Source organism: Vicia villosa, linkage group LG7 (assembly GCF_029867415.1).
Source record: "Vicia villosa cultivar HV-30 ecotype Madison, WI linkage group LG7, Vvil1.0, whole genome shotgun sequence".
In the NCBI taxonomy this organism is placed as follows: domain Eukaryota; kingdom Viridiplantae; phylum Streptophyta; class Magnoliopsida; order Fabales; family Fabaceae; genus Vicia; species Vicia villosa.
Genome location: NC_081186.1, coordinates 57,044,614 through 57,063,695, shown reverse-complemented (window position 1 = coordinate 57,063,695; position 19,082 = coordinate 57,044,614). Strand labels below are relative to the sequence as shown.

Below are 19,082 nucleotides of genomic sequence, written 5' to 3'. Positions count from 1 at the left end.
GGTAGAAAAGATTTTTACTAAGTGGAAGAAAATTACAACATTTCTCTTTAAATACAAGGAGAGAACAAATTACACTCGCTTGAAATATGAAAACACTCTCTAAAAGAATCTTATAGGAGAATACAATATTTTCTTTTCTCTCTTACTTTTTTTCTCTTAGTTATGTTGCAATGCTATTTTTGTGGTGTACAATGAATGAGAAATGCACCTCTATTTATAGGTGCTCATCTTCACATAATCATGGGAGTTGTTTCACAAAACCATAGGTGCAAAACCATGGGTGTTGCTTTCTTTGGTCCACAAATTGTGACTTTATTCACCAATAATCCTTGACCATAATCTTTGACAATCTTCCACTTAAAGTCATATTTGTGATCTTGCAAAATTTTCTCTACCTTGCCAACTCCATGCTGATTACGCCTCTAATAGGCCATATGAAGACCTAAACCATGCAAACTTATCAGAGTTGATTGGTTTCGTCATTGCATCTATTAGGTTATATTTGGTGTGAATTTTCTGCATATCCACACTTTCATCTCCTACTACCTCTCTGACAAAATGGTATTGAACTCATATGTGCTTTGTCCTGTAGTGAAAAGATGGATTCCTTGCAATGTTAAGGCACTCTGACTGTCACAATACATAGTAATATTTTGTTACTTGTGCCGGAGCTCTTCCAATAACCTTTGAATCCCAATTGCTTCCTTTCAAGCTTGGGTAATGGCCATGTATTCGACTTTTATAGTAGACAAAGATACAATAGTCTGCAATTTAGATGACAGTGTATGGTGTTGCTTCTAGAAAGCTGTAATCACAATTGTGATATTTCACTAAGATTAAGTACAAAATAATGAACTCAGAATATTGATATGAGATTTTTGCTTCAGAGAGTTTTTCTTCACACTTGATGATATTTCAGAGTTGCAATATTCTTGTGTGTTCTTTCTTGTTTTTCACTCGTTGTCTTGTAATTTCTTCAAACGATCATGAGTATATATAGATTCAGAATTTTTGACCGTTATCTTCAACGCTTGTATGCAGCATTAAATGGTTTGCGTGTTGTCTTTGCTTTTGTTTTCTCCAAGGATTTGCATGTGGATAGCTTCTTTAATCAACCTTGGGAATTTCGCTTTTGGAGTGTTGCAGTCGTTTTGCTAATGATTATGTCTTTAACGATTTTATTTTGAATCAATCTTCGTGATCTTCTGTTTCGGCTTGTATTTCAACTTCTGTTGTAAGCGTATTCTTTTGTGATCTTCTGTTGTAACTGTATTCTTTTGTGATCTTTTGTTGTAAGCGTATTCGCAGCGGTTTGGTGCAGTATCAGAAGTTGCCTTGACTCCTTGAGTGTCTCTTCCATTTATCCAGCTTTATATTTATTCCAAGTTCTGATTGTACTGGTACATCTTCTGAAATCAACAATATAGAATTAGAGTACCATGTTTGCTTATACAAAATTTATTTGTTATCATCAAAACACTGAAATGTGATTAGAACTAAATTATGTTCTAACAATCTTATAGCACGTGCATATGATAGGGTGTGAATTGATCTGACAATATATAGTTTCTCATAAACATTTTTCGACTTCAAAGTGCCCTACGTCAAAATCCAACATATCAAATTATGTGTATTGGGTGGGTTTCTAAATTAATGCATTTTGTTCAAGTTTATTTGAAACTGGAATGCCATATATCACTAACATCACTTAAGTGAAAAACTCATTAATCAAAAGAAGCTAAGATTTGGCTAAATTATTTGTTGGATAGGATGAGAGAATTCACCAAGTGGAACAAGATTGAAAGAGAATCAAATAAACAAAAATCAAAGACGAAACTACCCATAGATATCAATTTAGGTGATGATATATATTTTGATTCATTTTAGTTTTTATCTAACAAGGTATTTAGGCAATGACATGTGTTTTGTATGTAATATTGAATTGATATTAATGATGTAAACTTGATACATTTTGATACATCTTAATGTATATTTCAGTTTCCTACATTTTCCAACATTATTTTCCTTCTAAACATGTTTTGTTTCTATAACATAGTTTGTTGCTATGCGGTTTCGAGTGAATTCGAAAATACATTTTCAAACGCATTCCAATTTTCTTTTAAAAAGACTGTTAGGAGTTTTTTCAAAAATGCATTCCTTGAGTCACCCTATTTTTAATAAACGAAACATGGTGTATCCGAAATTACATCTCTAAAATAACCTCTGAGACAAGATTGGAATTCTAAAGTCCATATTGATCTAAAATTTGTATAAATGTGAGAATCAATATCAAACACACACAACACGCAGAGAATGTCTCAATACACATATCTCGCTTCTCTTCAATTTAGGTTCCCAGAGATCGTCCGTCTTAGCAATTTAAAATCGATACTAGTAATTTTGTATCCAAACAATCGAAAAGTTGTCAAGCTCAAGTATCGTTTACCCTCGACTGACGACAAAGGAAAGTTACTGCTCAACAAATTTGAATTCAAGATGGATAAACATTTAACTTTTATAAAGTATATTTCACTGTTACAAAATGTTATACTTGATGCTAAATTGTATTGTTAAAATGTATTGTTAAATTTACGTTAACAACTAATGTAATGTTTCATTTTTAATGGTCATATCAATGATTGATAATAATTTAAAGGGTTAAATACCTTTTACCCCCTGCCAAATAAGCGAGATTTGGTTTTGCCCCCTTTAAAAAGAAAATTTATTGCGCAGACCTTACCAAATGCAGATTCCAGCCATTTAAACCTTTTACCATGTTTTTACCTAGAACACCAGGTTGCCATCCTACGTGTCTGTTACCAATGCCACGTAAGCCATAGTATATATGTCATTGTTTTAATATTCTCATCTTACCCCCTTGAAAAAAACTAGGTCAAACAGTTCTGAAAAAGCTTAGGCGAAAACAAAAGTTAGGGCAATGGCGAAATCGAAGAAGACGAAGACGAGCAAGACGAACAAGACGAAGACGAGCCAGTCAAAGAAGACGGCGCGGTCAAGCAAGACGACGCAGTCAACCCATAGTGAGAAGACGACTCAGTCATGCCAGTCAACCAAGATGCCCAAGGTTGCGAACAGGGACGAACTTGTAGAAGAAGAAGTTACTGAAGATGGAAAGGTACGAAATTTAGGGTTTGTCAGCATTTTAGGGTTTAACAAATAAGGGTTTGTCATCATTTTAGGAGTTTAACAAATTTTTCATTTCCTTTAAAAATTCCAGAATATGCATTTAATAAGTGTTGCTTTCAATCATGGAGGGGAATTTGTGAGCATGGGTGACGGGGCTATGATATACAGGGGAGGGGTAACGACACATGTAACTGACATTCACATTGACAACTTTACCATGATTTGCATTAACAAGCTGTTGAATGAGTGGGGTTACAGTGAAGGCACATTTAGGGTATGGACAAAGGTTGTTGAAATTGATCCCAACTTTTTCCAAATTAAGAAAGATGATGACTGTTATGATGTTGCTGCATTTTCTTATGCCAATGAAGTAGAGGGTGTCATGTATGTAGAGCATGATGTAGTAGATGTTTCATTTCCAGTTGTTAGCCCTAGATGTGTGAATGAAATAGGTGTTCAGGATCATAGTGATGAAGAAGGAGTGGAAGGATTAGGAGATAGTGAGGATGAACGTGCCACTGGGTTGGAGGATGGGTTTGAAGATGTGGATGTTTCTGTACCTAGGAAGGAAGCTCCTGCTCCTTCCCTATAAGATGTTATGAGGGGTTCAGAAAAGAAAGAAATGGAAGATGGAGATGAATATGTAACTGACGAGTTGGACAGCTCAGACCCTGATTTATCAGATGAGGACAAAGGTCACAAGTTTGAAAAGTTTAAAAAGGAGCATTTCAATAAGAATTTTAAATTTGAGTGGGGTATGGAATTTAATTCCCTTGATGAGTTTAGAGAAGCTATACGTGAGTGGTCAGTATTAAATGGTAGGGAAATAAAGTTTGTGAAAAACGAGAGCTACAGGGTTAGGTTGGAATGTAGGGCCAAGTGTGGGTTTTTAATACTTTGTTCAAAGGTGGGCCACAAAAATACTTTTGCTATAAAAACAATATTTGATAAGCACACATGTGCTAGGGTTCTAGACAACAGATCTGCAAGCTCAAGGTGGGTGGCCAAGGCTGTTGTAAAAAAAATGCAAACATCACAAAGTGTTAGGATTACTGACATCATTCAAGACTTGAGGCAGAATTTTTCTGTGGGCATCACTGTTGCAAGGGCATGGAAGGCAAAGCTCATAGCCAAGAGGATTCTTGAGGGAGATGCAGATAGACAATATGCTGATTTGAGGAGGTATGCATCTGAGCTACATAGAGTTAACCCTGGTAATACTGTGAGTATCACTGTCAACAGACCTAGCCCATCCATACAACCAAGATTTGGGTCCTTTTACTTTTGTTTTGATGGTTGCAAGAAGGGGTTCACTAATGGCTGCAGACCCTTCATTGGGGTAGATGGGTGTCACTTGAAAGCAAAATATGGTGGTCAGTTGCTAATTGTTGTGGGTAGGGACCCCAATGACCAGTATTTCCCTTTAGCATTTGGAGTAGTTGAAATAGAGAACAAGGAAACTTGGAAATGGTTTATTGATCTGCTTATGGGTGACATTGGGCAGGACAACAGATATGTGTTCATATCTGACCAACAAAAGGTTAGTTCTATAGTTATGTGTCTTTGTGAAAATTTGCTCTTCTTTGTGGTATTTGTTGTTTGTGACAAGTTATATGCCTTTGACTTTGTGATTGCAGGGACTGGTTTCAGTTTTTGAAGACATGGGTGAAAGGGTGGAACACAGACTGTGTTTGAGACATCTATATGCTAACTTTAAAAAGAAATTTGGAGGAGGAGCATTGATAAGGGACTTGATGATGGGGGCAGCAAAAGCAACATACTACCAAGGATGGATGACCAAGATGAATGAGCTAAAAGAACTTGATCCAAAGGCATGGAGTTGGCTTATGGGAGTTCAACCAAAAAGCTGGTGTAAGCATGCTTTTAATTTTTTCCCAAAATGTGATGTTCTAATGAACAACATTTCTGAGTCTTTCAATGCAACAATACTAGATGCTAGGGATAAGCCAATTCTGACCATGTGTGAATGGATCAGAAAGTATTTAATGAATAGGTGCTCAACATCTGCTTTGAAGCTAGAAAAATGGCCACATAAGGTCATGCCCATACCTAGGAAAAGGTTAGACAAGGAGGTTGCATTGAGTGCTCATTGGCTGCCTACTTGGGCAATGAATGAGCAGTTTCAGGTCACACATTCTTTCAATACCCAAGAGTTTATAGTGGATATCTCAAAAAGGTCTTGCAGTTGTAACTTTTGGGAGCTGGTGGGCATTCCCTGTAGGCATGCTATAGCAGCATTAGGTTTTAGACAACAAAACCCTGAGGATTTTGTGGATGAGTGTTACTCTAGAGATAAGTATAAGTCTTGTTATAATTTTGCTATTAGTCCCATTAATGGCCAGGATATGTGGCCTGAAGTAGAATCAGATGAACTGTTGCCACCAATATTTAAAAAGGGTCTAGGGAGGCCTAGAAAACTAAGGATCAGAAAGACTGGTGAAGATGGGGCAAGAAGAAGGTTGCCAGGAGTCTCATATAGATGTACAACATGTGATAAGTTTGGGCATAATGCACAGACTTGTAAAAGCTCAGTTCAGGATGAAAATGCTCTCAAGAGAAAGGTATGATGTACAAACCTAATGTGTTGTTAATGTGTGACTATTGAAAATGATAATTCTAACTAATATTTCTGATGTTTGATAGAAAAAAGTGAAGACAACTGCATCAACACAAACAACTCAGCATGCAGATGGAGAGGGTTCTACTCAAAATGCTGCAAACCATGATGAAGATGCTGTAGAAACACAGGCAAGTGTGGTTATCCCTACTGATGCAACCCAAGGAAGTCAAGTTAACCCTACTGATGCAACACAAGCAAGTGAAGTTGTCCCAACTGATCCAGCTCAGACTGACTATTTTGATGGAATTTCTGATGATATCATAACAAGCCTACCAGACATCACCACTGCATAGAATTACAAAGAGGCCACCAAGAAAAAGAAAGTAGTGAAAGAGCTCAAGCCAATGAGAAAGAGGTCAAGTGAAAGAATCAAGATAAATTGGTTTAAAAAACCAAAACCATTTACAGGGCCAGGTTCCAATAGTGACCAACCAATGTCATTGACAGATGAAGAGGAAGGTAGTGGATCAAAGAAATCAAACAAGAAAGCAAAGAAATGGAATGCTGTCTATTTATGTTTTGTCTCATGTTTTATGTAAACTTTATGACAATGTTATGTTTTGTGTAAGTTTATGGTGTTTTGAACAAGTGATCTTTGACTGATCTTTGAGTGGTGTGAGGTAATGTTATGTTTGAACAAGTTAATGGTGTTTTGTGTAAGTTATTGTTCTGACAGTATAAGACTTAATGTCTTGATTAATATGAACAACATTTTGTGCTCATTACCTGTTTACAATTTATTTTATGTTGCACAATTGATTCATTAAACCTTATAAACAAAACAATGAGGTAGTTTAATACATCTAAAGTCATAAATTGAAAACAAAATTTTCCATTAATTCATTTGAAGTTTACATAATTTTACCATCACAAGACTACAACAACTTAAAACTAACATACTACAACAATCTTGTTATTTTAGAACTCTAATGCCTAAATCTTGAACTTCAAAATCACTGCAAACATGATCAAGCAAAACGTGAAGCCCGATTTCATCTGAAACATCTTCTTCTGCATTATGGTAACTTTCAACTTTGTTTTTTCAAGCTTTTTCACTGTTATTTCCAACTTCACCAATGCAACATTACATTTCTTGCATTCACGATTTTCACTCTTCGAACTTTCACCCATGGCTGTGGCAAATTCATCATCCCATAAAAACAAGTCACAAGAATTAAGACCCTGCAAACATCAACAAAAATTGGCATGAAACACATGTATATATATGTTGAGTCAAATTAACCCAGCCAAATATATAAATCATACGACATATTACCCCAGCCAAACGACACTTCCAAAACTTCCGGTTTCTATTTTGCATTGTATTTGCTACCCACATCTTCATTGGCAAACGACAACCACACTGGGAAACACTCGTAATCTCGTGCGAGTTGCTGCTTCCATTGTTGTAGCTTTGTTCCATGCCTATTAGTGATGATGACGAAGAAGAAGATGATGAAGAACAACATTGCGCAGCCGTTGATGATGGACACGATTTGCCAAACCCTAGTGTTCACAGTTTTTGATTTGGGGATTTTATGGCCCGTGAGGAAGGAGGGAAAAAAATGATGATGTGTCAGCGTGGCAATTGGTTAAAAAAAATAGCATTGGTAACAGACACGTAGGATGGCAACCTGGTGTTCTAGGTAAAAACATGGTAAAAGGTTTAAATAGCTGGAATCTGCATTTGATAAGGTCTGCGCAATAAAATTTTTTTTTAAAGGGGGCAAAACCAAATCTCGCTTGTTTGGCAGGGGGTAAAAGGTATTTAACCCTAATTTAAATTACATTTTTTACATTAGTTTATGAATTTTTTGTTTCTAACCGTTCAAAAACACATTTCCAAGTTTATCAAAGGTTTGGGTACATTTGGGTGCGTCTATAAATATAATTTTATATTTGAAGGATAATTTTGGAAATTTCACAAAGGTATATGAGTAAGCTTGAGTGAGAAAAGTAAACCCATGCCAAATTAGGAACTTATTGGACCATATAAAAATGCCTCAAACTTTGTGATCACAAAAAACCTCTAATTCTTATTAAATTCAAAAGAAATATATTCCCAAGAACATTTTGTTCATGAAATTCTATTCAGCATCTGGATAAGAATATGGTATTTGGAAATTGGACTGCTAGGAGAACCATGAACTAGGATATCCCAAAAAGTACAAACATTAATGAATTATAAATCATATCTACACGCTCTAAAATTAAAAGTGAAAAAATCCCCTTTTTTTGGGTAAAATTGGCCAAAAACATAATAAACTTTATCATGTAGGATAAAATCCTCTTGAAAGAAAGTAAACAGATCAAAATACCCCCAAAAGATTCAATTTCCCAGCACCCTACTACGGCAGAGAAAATAGCCCCTACCTACCAACCAGCCCTATGACTTTTAACCATAAAAAAAAGGCAAATAACAAAAGAATTTCCTTGTTAAGTAGGCAGGATTGAGGCACCTGTATCTTATTGCAATATTTGCAAATGCAAGGTTCCATTCAAAACCCACCCACATCTAATAACCCCTAAATCATCGCCTTTCTTTCTGAACAAAAGGAATGGATCTAGCCCTCTGCCATCAAAAATTGAAACTTAGATTTAACAATGATTAAAAATAGCACATCAAGCTTCAGATCTGGGATCAGAAGAGTTCAATTCAGCAGATGCTCCTCGCAAGTCAGATGCACAAGAATCAAACAACTTGGACAGCTGTGGCTGCATACCCTCAATGCATAGCTTGAGTGTGGAGGGGTCCAATTTCTTGCACTGGAAAACAAAAGACAACAGAGTAAGTCGACCAACCCCATCAGATAACAAGCTTCAAGTGTCAATTTTGGCCAAATATGAATTGAACCATCCAATATCAGCCAGCTTAATAATAGCAAGTTGCATCAAAATATAATGTGGCAGGGCATGAAAAGTCTTCCATAGGGAATTCACATAATTACACATCAGCACACAGTAGATTTAACTAAGTTTCAATTTTAATGATCTCAAATTATCAATCAACAGAAAAGTGAATAAAGTTAAGAGATTACCACCTCCTGATAAAATGCATTGATCTCCTCTTCAGTTAGGCCTTCATCCTCATCTGAATTTTCCTCCCAGCCAAGAGAGCGAAGAAATGCAGCTTCTTCCTCATCTGGGTAGACCGTAGCTCTAGAAATAGAATCTTTCTCTTCATCATCAGAAATTCTGCAGGGCTTTTCATGTGCGTGAGCATTGCCGTTACTAGTCAGTTCAGCACCATTCCCAGCAGATTGAGGACTTGCAGAAGGCATAACTGATTCCCTTTTTAGTTCCGCAGAGTTTTCCAATGTGGGAGATGAAACCATCTGGCCAGAATCTGGAAGAACAGTAGACGAGTTTGTTGCCGATTTGTTCTTAAGCAAATTGAAGAAATCATTTCGGCTCTTCACTTGAGATATGGATTGTTTCTTGTCCAAAGTAGACCCTAATTTCAAATCCAAAGGAGATGGCTTCCGCTCTGTGGGGGATTTTAGGTTGTTGGGGTTCTTCACTGGTGGGGGAGCGGCTGCTGAAGAAATAGCATGTTGATTTGCCAATTTATTATTAGCATAATTTGTTAGATTTGAAACATCCTTAGAAGTAGGGGAAGCACCATTTTCCCACACCACCGATTTAAGATCAATAAACTTTCCAGATGTCTTAGGAACATCAACTTTGGCATTTACACTGCGAAGAGATTGACTAGCAATGTGCAACGCAGAAGGTTGCTGGGGCACACTCTTCGCAGCTACATTCATCTCAGCATTTCTGATAGCTGTTTTTGATTTTGATTTCTCAGAAGAATTAAGAGCCTGACAAGAGAACTAACATAAGTCACCAGGATTTTTAAAAACATCAAGATAGAACTCAATTTCAATATTATTCGAAGATTTAAAAAATATATATCCTTTGCACAATCCTAATTCCTCCAGTTTTCAATATAGACATGGAAACAAATGGAACATCTTCATAGCAATTAAAGTCTTTCATACATGCAAATACATAAATAAGTATTCCATTAAATAACCTTTTGATCACACTGAACATTAAAATAAAACCTGCAAACCTATTATAAGCCAGTTTGCAACATCAATTTAAGTGTTCTCCAGTTCACAGGATTAAAATTTCATTCGCAATCATGGGAGAGCAATGTTAAGAGATCACAAAAAATAGAAATAGTGTATAATAATACTAAAAAACTAGAGACGAACATGTATCCGGTTATCTCAACATAAATTGGCTTTATGCTTACACCTATGTTGTTAAACTCGGATAGCGTTGCGTAGCACCGACCACCTAAAATGCTATGGCGGTATAGGTGATATGATAACTGATATTGCAAAGACTAAAACCAATGTACAAAGTAAACAAATACTCAAATATTGACTAATACACAAAATTCAAGAGACCATCATACTTATTAGTTAAAAAACCTAAAGTATAGAATAGTAAAACTTAAGCAAAGAAGAAGAATAAAACAGAATTGAACTAAAAGTAGGAAGAAGTGCAGAACAATTATTTCTGAGCAAGAACATAACATCACTCTTCAAATGGTTTGGATTGAAATTATACCCTTAATAAAAAGAAAATGGCTTTAAAAAAGATTTAGGAATATATCCCCGAAATTCTAATAGCGGATGCAACAGTGAATGCAATAGCAGTTTGGGGCCGCAATTAGTGACCTCTACCAACCTCTAGTGTTGACAGCGGCTTGCAGACCAATACCATTGCGCTGAACCCTACCATCGATATGCTAGAACTTCGACCCTGTATGTTCTGACTTCTTTTTTTTTTGAAAAAATAGGTTTTGCTAAGCAATTGAAAAATCATATTACAACAGACTACTATTCCAAGCAATTTTATCTTCCCAGCTTAAGAGTCCCAAGCATGTAACATAACAAATGTCGGACAGTTAAGTAGTTAGTCATTCATTACCATGCAAGTGGATAAATTCTCTAGTACAAATGGAGGACCAGTACCACAAGCACTGGATTGAAGCAAATAGCCACTGGAAATATATACAGAGAAAACTCCATTTTCAAATTTGGGTCACCAAGTATTTGTAAAATAAAATGCTTGGTCGTATTCGGTCAGCATACAAGGAGCATGCAAATATCACCATAACAAGAAAACATATAACGATTCTAATTCTAATTCTAATGATATTAAGATTCGGCTAATGAATACAGCTCAAAAAAACAATCCATGAAAAGTTCAAATGGAAAATAAAAAAGAAATACCATCCCCTGGGCTAATTAATCACACTTTTAGTGCAGGTAAATAAAAAACTAACTATAGTAATGAACACAAATTGCCAACGCAACAAATATCACTTCAAATTACATGAGGGTAGAAAGACTGTGGCTTCATAAAGTAAATTAAAAATACTTCAAAAGAATGTTCCTTAAAACCTGCATATACACTCTAAATCATAAAAAAATACATGTACCCTTTACAGAGGGAGGTAGGAGGAGTAGAGGATGATAACCAATAAAAAAAATTGTAGCGCCCATAAACAATGAATTTGTGCAGAGCATAAGCAATGAAGTCTATAAAACTTGAATCCAATCAACAAGTTAAGCAGTTTCGTGTATGAATTTCAAACACAAAGCTAACAATTAACAACATTAACAATATTCAAATAAAGAAATGGAAAAGAGATGTATTTGTTCAATGCCATATCCAATCAGTTACACCAGATTGAGAACCTAGTTAAACAATATTACGGTTACCAAAATATTAATAGAATAAAGCTGAAAATAGCCCTAAAGGAAAAAATACACTACACAGCCCAACAATTGAAATTCATTAAGCAATAAAACAATAAATTAAAAATAGAAGAGCAATGTGATTGCAGGAAATGGTTACTACTATAACTTTCTGGACATCAATAAATGGAACATAAATGATGGTGAAAAAGGATTTCAACAAAACTTTTCTATCCATTCATTTCATTAACATTTAATTTAATTTGTATTGAATGTACCTGGTAATCATTAACTGATATAAAAGTTATTTTATTAATTTCACCAATATCTTTTTAAGTTTTTACCTAAATCCTAGTAGTGTGTTCCATTGGTTGTCAAGATTACAATCTAAATTGTAAAATCAAACATACATGAATGCTTGTTGTTGCTCTGTTTCCGGTATACCTACTCCCGAAAGTGGCGAGGTAATAGGAGAATGGCAAATACAACTTCAATAGTTGCTCTGTTTCCAAAATCCAAACACGTGCTTTCCACAAGTGACTTGTGGTGCCAAGCAGACACTTTTATTTCTTATACTTATAGGCAATTAGGGCATACATTGACCTATAATTGGGATAACATTTTGTTTTGATCCCATGTGCTTAAGAGTGTTGTCCATGACGGGGATTATGGTGGCGAGCCAAATATCCGCCATAAAAATATGGCAGGTGGCTAACAGCATATGCAGAAATATGGCAAGCAAAAAAAGAATTATCTTATATATACACCCACAGAAAACACAAAAAATAAATAAAACACCAAATTATATCAATGTATAACAAGAATCACAGACTTAACTGATAGAAAATATCATTTGTCTCAATCAAAAAAATATAATTTAAAAAACAGAAGGATAATCAAACAGAAAAATACTTTTTTTGACAACAGAAAAATCAATTTAAAAACAGAATATGCTTAGAAAATAGTGTAGGAATTAAAACAGAAAAACAAATAAAAAAGAAGCAAATATAGAAAATAGATAAAAACAGAATATGCATAACTAGAGCAGAAAATGGTTATATAAAAATAATAGAGGGGGAAATTAAGAACGAAATAAGCAAAGAAAAATTGAAATATAGAATAAAGTATAGCAGAAACTGAAGAAACACATGAGAAAATGAATGAAACCTATAGCATATGCTTTGAGAATAGATAGAAGAAAAACTGGTTGAGGAGAATTTGGTCAAAGGTGATCGCAGATGGATCACAGATGGATCGCAGTCGCAGCTGGGTGGCAGTTGCAAGCAGCATAGACGGAAATAACAGAGGCAGATAAGGAGTGCATAATCATTAAAATGGGCCCACTTTTTGGGAATAAAAGGCCAAGAAATGTAAACCAAAAAAGATGCACAGGTTCTTTAAAATAGGTTCATTAAAATATTGTTTTGTAAATTTAATCAAAAATAGATAGAGCAGTAACTGAAAATATATAATATACTAAATATGATATTAGTGTAATAAAAACTTATAATCTATATATCATGCTGTACCAATCACTCTCTTGAACCTAGGTACTGGTAAGATCTCATTTGCTGAAACATTGGTGTATACCACAGATTACCATACCTTCAACATTCAAATGCATTCAAAACTTCTCAAATCAATTGTCCAGTACTTAAGTCTTATTTGAAACTACAACTCAGTTTTTTAGCACAAATAGCAATGCAACACAAAAAAGAGAGGAGTACAAATCTAACATCAAGTGTAACACTGCAGGTTAGTTATACTATTAAAATTACCACAAGCATAAGATTTACTAAAAGAAGAGATAAATGATATGTTAACCATAAGAAATCGAATTCACAAGCACTAGAATAAGGCATGAAAATTGCAATAGATAACTTATAAAAATATGTTTTACAGCGCAACTCTCTTACCAAAGCCTTAGGCATAGATGGTGTTACTGGAATCAACTGTCTTGACTGTTTGATAGCCAGTTCCTCAAGCCTTTGTGTTTTCACCGACACCTACAATTAATTTGGACATTATTAACTGATATTGGACATCATCAAAATCATTATCATTAAATGAACTAAATGAATGTGAATAAAAAATCTGGTGACACAGCCAACAAGCTCAACTACCTGGGGAGTTGAACGAGCTCGGGATGGAGCCTGTGCCAATGCCTCGGCCATATTAAGACCAGTTGAAGAAACAGACCCAGAAGTTGCAGTAACAGTTTGCTGTGCAGATACGGAAGATACCTCTGCAAGGGCAGATGTCCATCCCTCCCCACCAATCAAAGCTGAACTACCAACAGGTAGACTTTGACTAGCGGTGGCACCCAAACCAGGGGATGAAACCCTCCCTATTTCAGCTATTACCTGCTTCTCTTCAGCGCCGAGTGATGGAAAATCCTTGTCAAAGACAGCTTTCTGAATGCTACTGCCAACACCACCCCCAGGAAGCACATCATTGCCATTGTTGTGATTGCTGCTTCCACCAGATTTAGTGTCAGCTGCAACTCTGCGAGGTAAAGTCTCACCTTGTTTCCGGGTAACCATTGACTGAGAACGGCGCAATGTATCCCTCTCTATCCTTCCAGAAAAAAGGTTGGCCAATGGGTCAGACCCATCACGATCCCAATGGTCTCCAAAATTGGATCTATCTTTCTCTCTATCGCGGTCCTTGTCGCGATGATTTCTGTTGAAACTACTGTAAGCATTCTTGGCAGAACCATTGATAATAGAACCCCTCCTATAACTAGACGACGATGTCCGATCAAGAAATACAGAACGCGAGCTATCAAAATCACTATTTGTCCTAGAAGATCTGTTTCTGTTGTTATGGACTGCAGATGGAGAATGGGAATCTACAAAACAACATAGAGATATTCAATATTTATTACCATCTTTTTCATGGAAATTGAGTAACACTGTTATAAAGTATAAACTAAAGATAACACGTGTGCACATGTTTTTGTCATATATATATGAATGCTAGGAAAAATAGTCTAAGGAAACACGGCTAGTGTTGTTAAAAAATGACTTGGCGGTGCTATAGCATCCGGGAATTCGAATAAATCTCTATTGTTTTGCAATAGACTATTTAGTACATATGTAATGAAATAGCGGCTACAGCGGCTCAATAGCCTTGTTGCATAAGATGGTTATAAACTGAAGATAACCTATTGTTCTGCAATAACCTATTTAATACAAAATGGAATCAAACGGCCGGCGTTATTCAATAGAAGAATTTGAACAAAAAGCTATTTTCTAGAACCTGTAACGGACAACATTGAAAACTATTTTCTAGAATCACGAAATCGACAACATTGAACTATTCACAATATTATAATTCGAATCAAGCTAAAGCATTAAAATATGTAAGCAATGTGAACAAAATGCTATTTTCTAGAATCTGTACTTGACAACATTGAACACCATACTATAATTTGAATCAAGCTAAAGCATTAAAATACATAAGTAATTAAAAGCGAACGCCAAAATTATACCGGTATGATTAGACGAGGACGCAAAATGTTGGGCTGAATTGCCAGCACCACCAACACTTCCAGCACTTCTCAGCCATTCTGGAACTAACGTAGGTTCACTTCTATCCATAACTAACACTGTACATGATCAAAATTAACCAAAACAAACACACACACGCGCACTTCCTCACCGTATAAACGGTGAAATAGCACCAATTCCACTATGAAATTCAATTAATCCACAACAAAATGCTTCAATTCAGATTCCTCTTCTCTCTCTATGAGAATTAATCGGTAGAACTCAATCTATCGCTAACCCATTCATAACACTAAAAACTATACCAAAGAAAAACGAAATTGAAAAGCCCTAAAGAACAACGATATATTGAGTTAAGAACACCAATGAAATTGGAATTAAAAGCAGAAGATAAAACCCTAAAAGAAGAAATCGTTAACTAGGGTTAAAGAAACCTAAGAAAGAACGCGAAATTAACCCTAGAGGTAATGAAACGTGGTCGTTTTGATAACCGCCAAACGGAGTTAGAAAATGAGGAAGGGAAGGGAATGGAAGGAACAGAGAGAATTGGAGAGAATAGGGTTTTGTTTTATATATATAATATGTGTGTGTGGGAGAGAAGAGAGAAGAGAAGAGGAGTGCGATGAGTTTGTGTGAATGTGAAATTGAGAGAAGGCGAGAGAGACAAGGTAGAATTTCTGTTAGTTTTTTTGGATACTCAGAAGCAACCCAAACTATGACATTCTCTATTTTTCTTCCTTAATATAATAAATATTAAATCCATTTATTATTTTTTGCCTAATTTCTCTATTTTTCTAAATTAATTAAAATACCTTAATGTGATGCACACATGTATATATTAAATCCTTATAGTATATACTATATTCACGTGATGCACACATAAATTTTATCAAATTATTATTTATAAAAAACTATAAATTATATTCGTAGAATTCATAGTTATCATTTTTCATATAGATATTTTTTGACTAAAAAATAGTTGAATTTTATAGTTTATATTTTAATTTTTTATTAATAAATTTTATTTATATTAACAAATGTATAAATATAGTTAAAATTTTGTTACATATTAAAATATAAATGGTGAAACATAAAGTAAAAATAATTAAAATAATAAAGAATGTGAATTTTTTTACACACCCTTCATGATTCAACTTTTAAAAAATATTTAATAAAAATATATATTTTTAGATGATTTAAAGTTTAGACGTATAAAATAAATATAACCAAAAATTAATACAATAAATAAAATTAAAATAAAAAGAAATAAATAGGAGGCAAAAAACAAATGTAAGATACACAAATAAATAATAAATATAGTACAATTTTTTGGTCAATTTACTATCAAATTTATATAAAATAGAAGATATAAAATCAACAATATATTTACTAAGTATTTCGTGATTCCTCAAAAAGCCTACCTAAAAATACATAATCAACAATACTAAACAACAACACAAATTAGAAATAAAAGAATATATAAAGTGAATAATATTTTTACTAAAAATAATGTATTTTGTCTTTCTAAATTGTCTTTATCTATAAATAATAACTAAGAGTTAGTAAAAGAAGTGAAAAACAAATGCAAGATATAATATTAAATGACTTCTTTTATTAAATAATAATAATAGAATAACCTATTTTGATTTTTAGTGTGAGTTTTATATAAGCAATAAAATTAATTATTAATAATAAAAATTAATGATAACGAATCACATATTTGATTAATTAATGGCGGCTTTTATATAGACAATGAGGTTAATTCAAGGGGGCTAAGGCTTTTATATGGACAATGAGATTAATGAAAGGGGACTAATAAAGTTAGTGTACTATAATTATTCACATTTGCTATAAATAATAATTAATTGAATTAATAATAATAAAAATAAGAGTGAAGACCCATTTTGGTCCCTCACAAAAACTACAAAACCCAAATTAGTCCTCCACAAAAAATAGGACCCGATTTAATCCCTTAAAAAATATAACCGGGTCATATTAGTCCTTCTGGGGATATTTTTTTCAAACCGGTTTTTTCTTCTACTTTTAAACCGTGACTGGACCGCCAAGTCGTATTTTATTTTTCATTTTTCATTTTTTAAATACTAAATTGATTTTTATTTTTAATTTCGATTTTATTTTTAAACAATTCAGATTTTAAAATATAAAAAAAGATAAGATTTGTTTTGAGAAGGAATCGAACTCAAGACATTTAGGTCACATCCTATGCCTTTACCACTATATCAACGTACATTGATGACAAATAATTGACATGATTTATAGTAATATTAAACAATTCTGAATTTAAAACAAAAAATATAAATTTTGATACCTACGGGGTCTCAAACCCAAGTCCCTTCAAATTAAATGGTAGTCACTTTATTGTAAATATGAAAAGTAATCTAAGAGGGGTTGCATGAATTAGATTAATTGATATTAGTGAATTTTTCTCGATAATGAATGTTAACAATGTTTTGATTTTTTTGAAACTATTATAACAATTTCGAAAAAATTAGAACAATATTGCTAACATTCATAATCGAGAAAAATTCACTAATACCGATTAATCTAACTGATTCACCCGCTCTTAAATCACTTTTCATATTTACAGTGAAGTGACTATCATTAAATTTGAAGGGACTTGAGTTTGAGACCTCATGGGTACAAATTTTATATTTTATATTTTAAATTTAGAATTGTTTAATATTACTATAAATCATGCGAATTATTTGTCACAAGTGTACGTTAGCATAGTGGTAAAAGCATAGGATGTGACCTAAATGTCTTAAGTTCGATTCCTTTTCAGAACAAATCTTATCTTTTTTTTGTATTTTAAAATCTGAATTGTTTAAAAATAAAATCGAAATTAAAAATAAAAATCAATTTAGTATTTAAAAAATGAAAAATGAAAAATAAAATACGACTTGGCGGTCCAGTCACGGTTTAAAAGTAGAAGAAAAAACTGGTTTAAAAAAAATATCCCCAGAAGGACTAATATGACCCGGTTATATTTTGTAAGGGATTAAATCGGGTCCTATTTTTTGTGGAGGACTAATTTGGGTTCTGTAGTTTTTGTGAGGGACCAAAATGGGTCTTCACTCTAAAAATAATAATTGGTGGAGGTTTTCATATGAGCTAATGTATAACTTATGTAAGGAGAATTAATAGGTTAATGTATTAGTTATTCACCGATTATTATAATTAATAATAAATAAAATTAATAATAATTTGTGGAGGCTTTTATATGAAGTAACTAGTAAGAAATCCGTGCTATCGCACGGGTCCTGCTGAATTAAATTACGCGTCTATTAGACCATCATTTATAGAGTATGAATTCATTCTTCGACATTCACATAATTACATAATTTTAAACATTTCTAATTTTTTATATAAATTTTAAAAAATTAAAATATCTAAGTTTTAATATAAATTTTACATCATGTATATGCCATTAACATGATAAATATTAAAATGTATATGTTTACTTGCATATTCTTATTCTAAAACATATTGCAATTTTAAATTAGTGCATAACAAAATTACTTGAAGACCATCTTGATATGCCATATAATATATTTGTGCGAATATTGGTTTGTGATATTATAATTAAAAAATAATAATTTAATTATAAGTGCTATTTTTGGATTAGTATATGCCACGGAATTTAGTAACAAACTCGTGTTGTCTCACGTGTCCCGTTTCAACCCTTTATAGATACGTTCACATCTACCCGTGAGTCCATAATGAGTTAATTTTAAAACTATATATTTGAATAAAATCATTTTTCCAATTCAAATAACAGCTTCCTGTCAAATATCAATTTTAAATCCTTCTTATAATATCTTATTTATAATTTTTACAAACTTATAATGTATAACAACTCCCCGTCAAATTTAAGTTCTAAATGAATATTTAGACTCCATGATATCTTGAAATTAGTTATATAGTTAAAATTAGTTAGAATATTGAGTTATTTGTGTTTATAGTATAGAATGAATCTTTCTCATTTATATAAGTCTTTTAACATTAGCTAAATTCTGAGCATTGTAGACTCTAATAACAACCATGACT

The 19,082-nt window shown here is 33.5% G+C and overlaps 2 protein-coding genes across 2 annotated transcripts; one reads left to right on the top strand and one right to left on the bottom strand.

The window, feature by feature from the left end:
* The first annotated feature begins 3,769 nt into the window (after positions 1-3,769).
* LOC131619115 (uncharacterized) lies at positions 3,770-6,081 on the top strand. The gene is made up of 3 exons (XM_058890255.1): positions 3,770-4,687; positions 4,785-5,729; positions 5,812-6,081. Exons 1-3 carry the CDS (start codon positions 3,770-3,772, stop codon positions 6,079-6,081), a joined length of 2,133 nt encoding a protein of 710 aa, XP_058746238.1.
* Positions 6,082-7,998: 1,917 nt separating this feature from the next.
* On the bottom strand, positions 7,999-15,721 carry LOC131620607 (uncharacterized). The gene is made up of 5 exons (XM_058891738.1): positions 14,999-15,721; positions 13,629-14,356; positions 13,422-13,511; positions 8,830-9,609; positions 7,999-8,554 (listed from the first exon to the last, which is right to left on the bottom strand). The coding sequence occupies exons 1-5, from the start codon at positions 15,105-15,107 to the stop codon at positions 8,411-8,413; spliced, it is 1,851 nt and encodes a 616-aa protein (XP_058747721.1). The 5' UTR covers positions 15,108-15,721; the 3' UTR covers positions 7,999-8,410.
* Between the last annotated feature and the right edge of the window lie 3,361 nt (positions 15,722-19,082).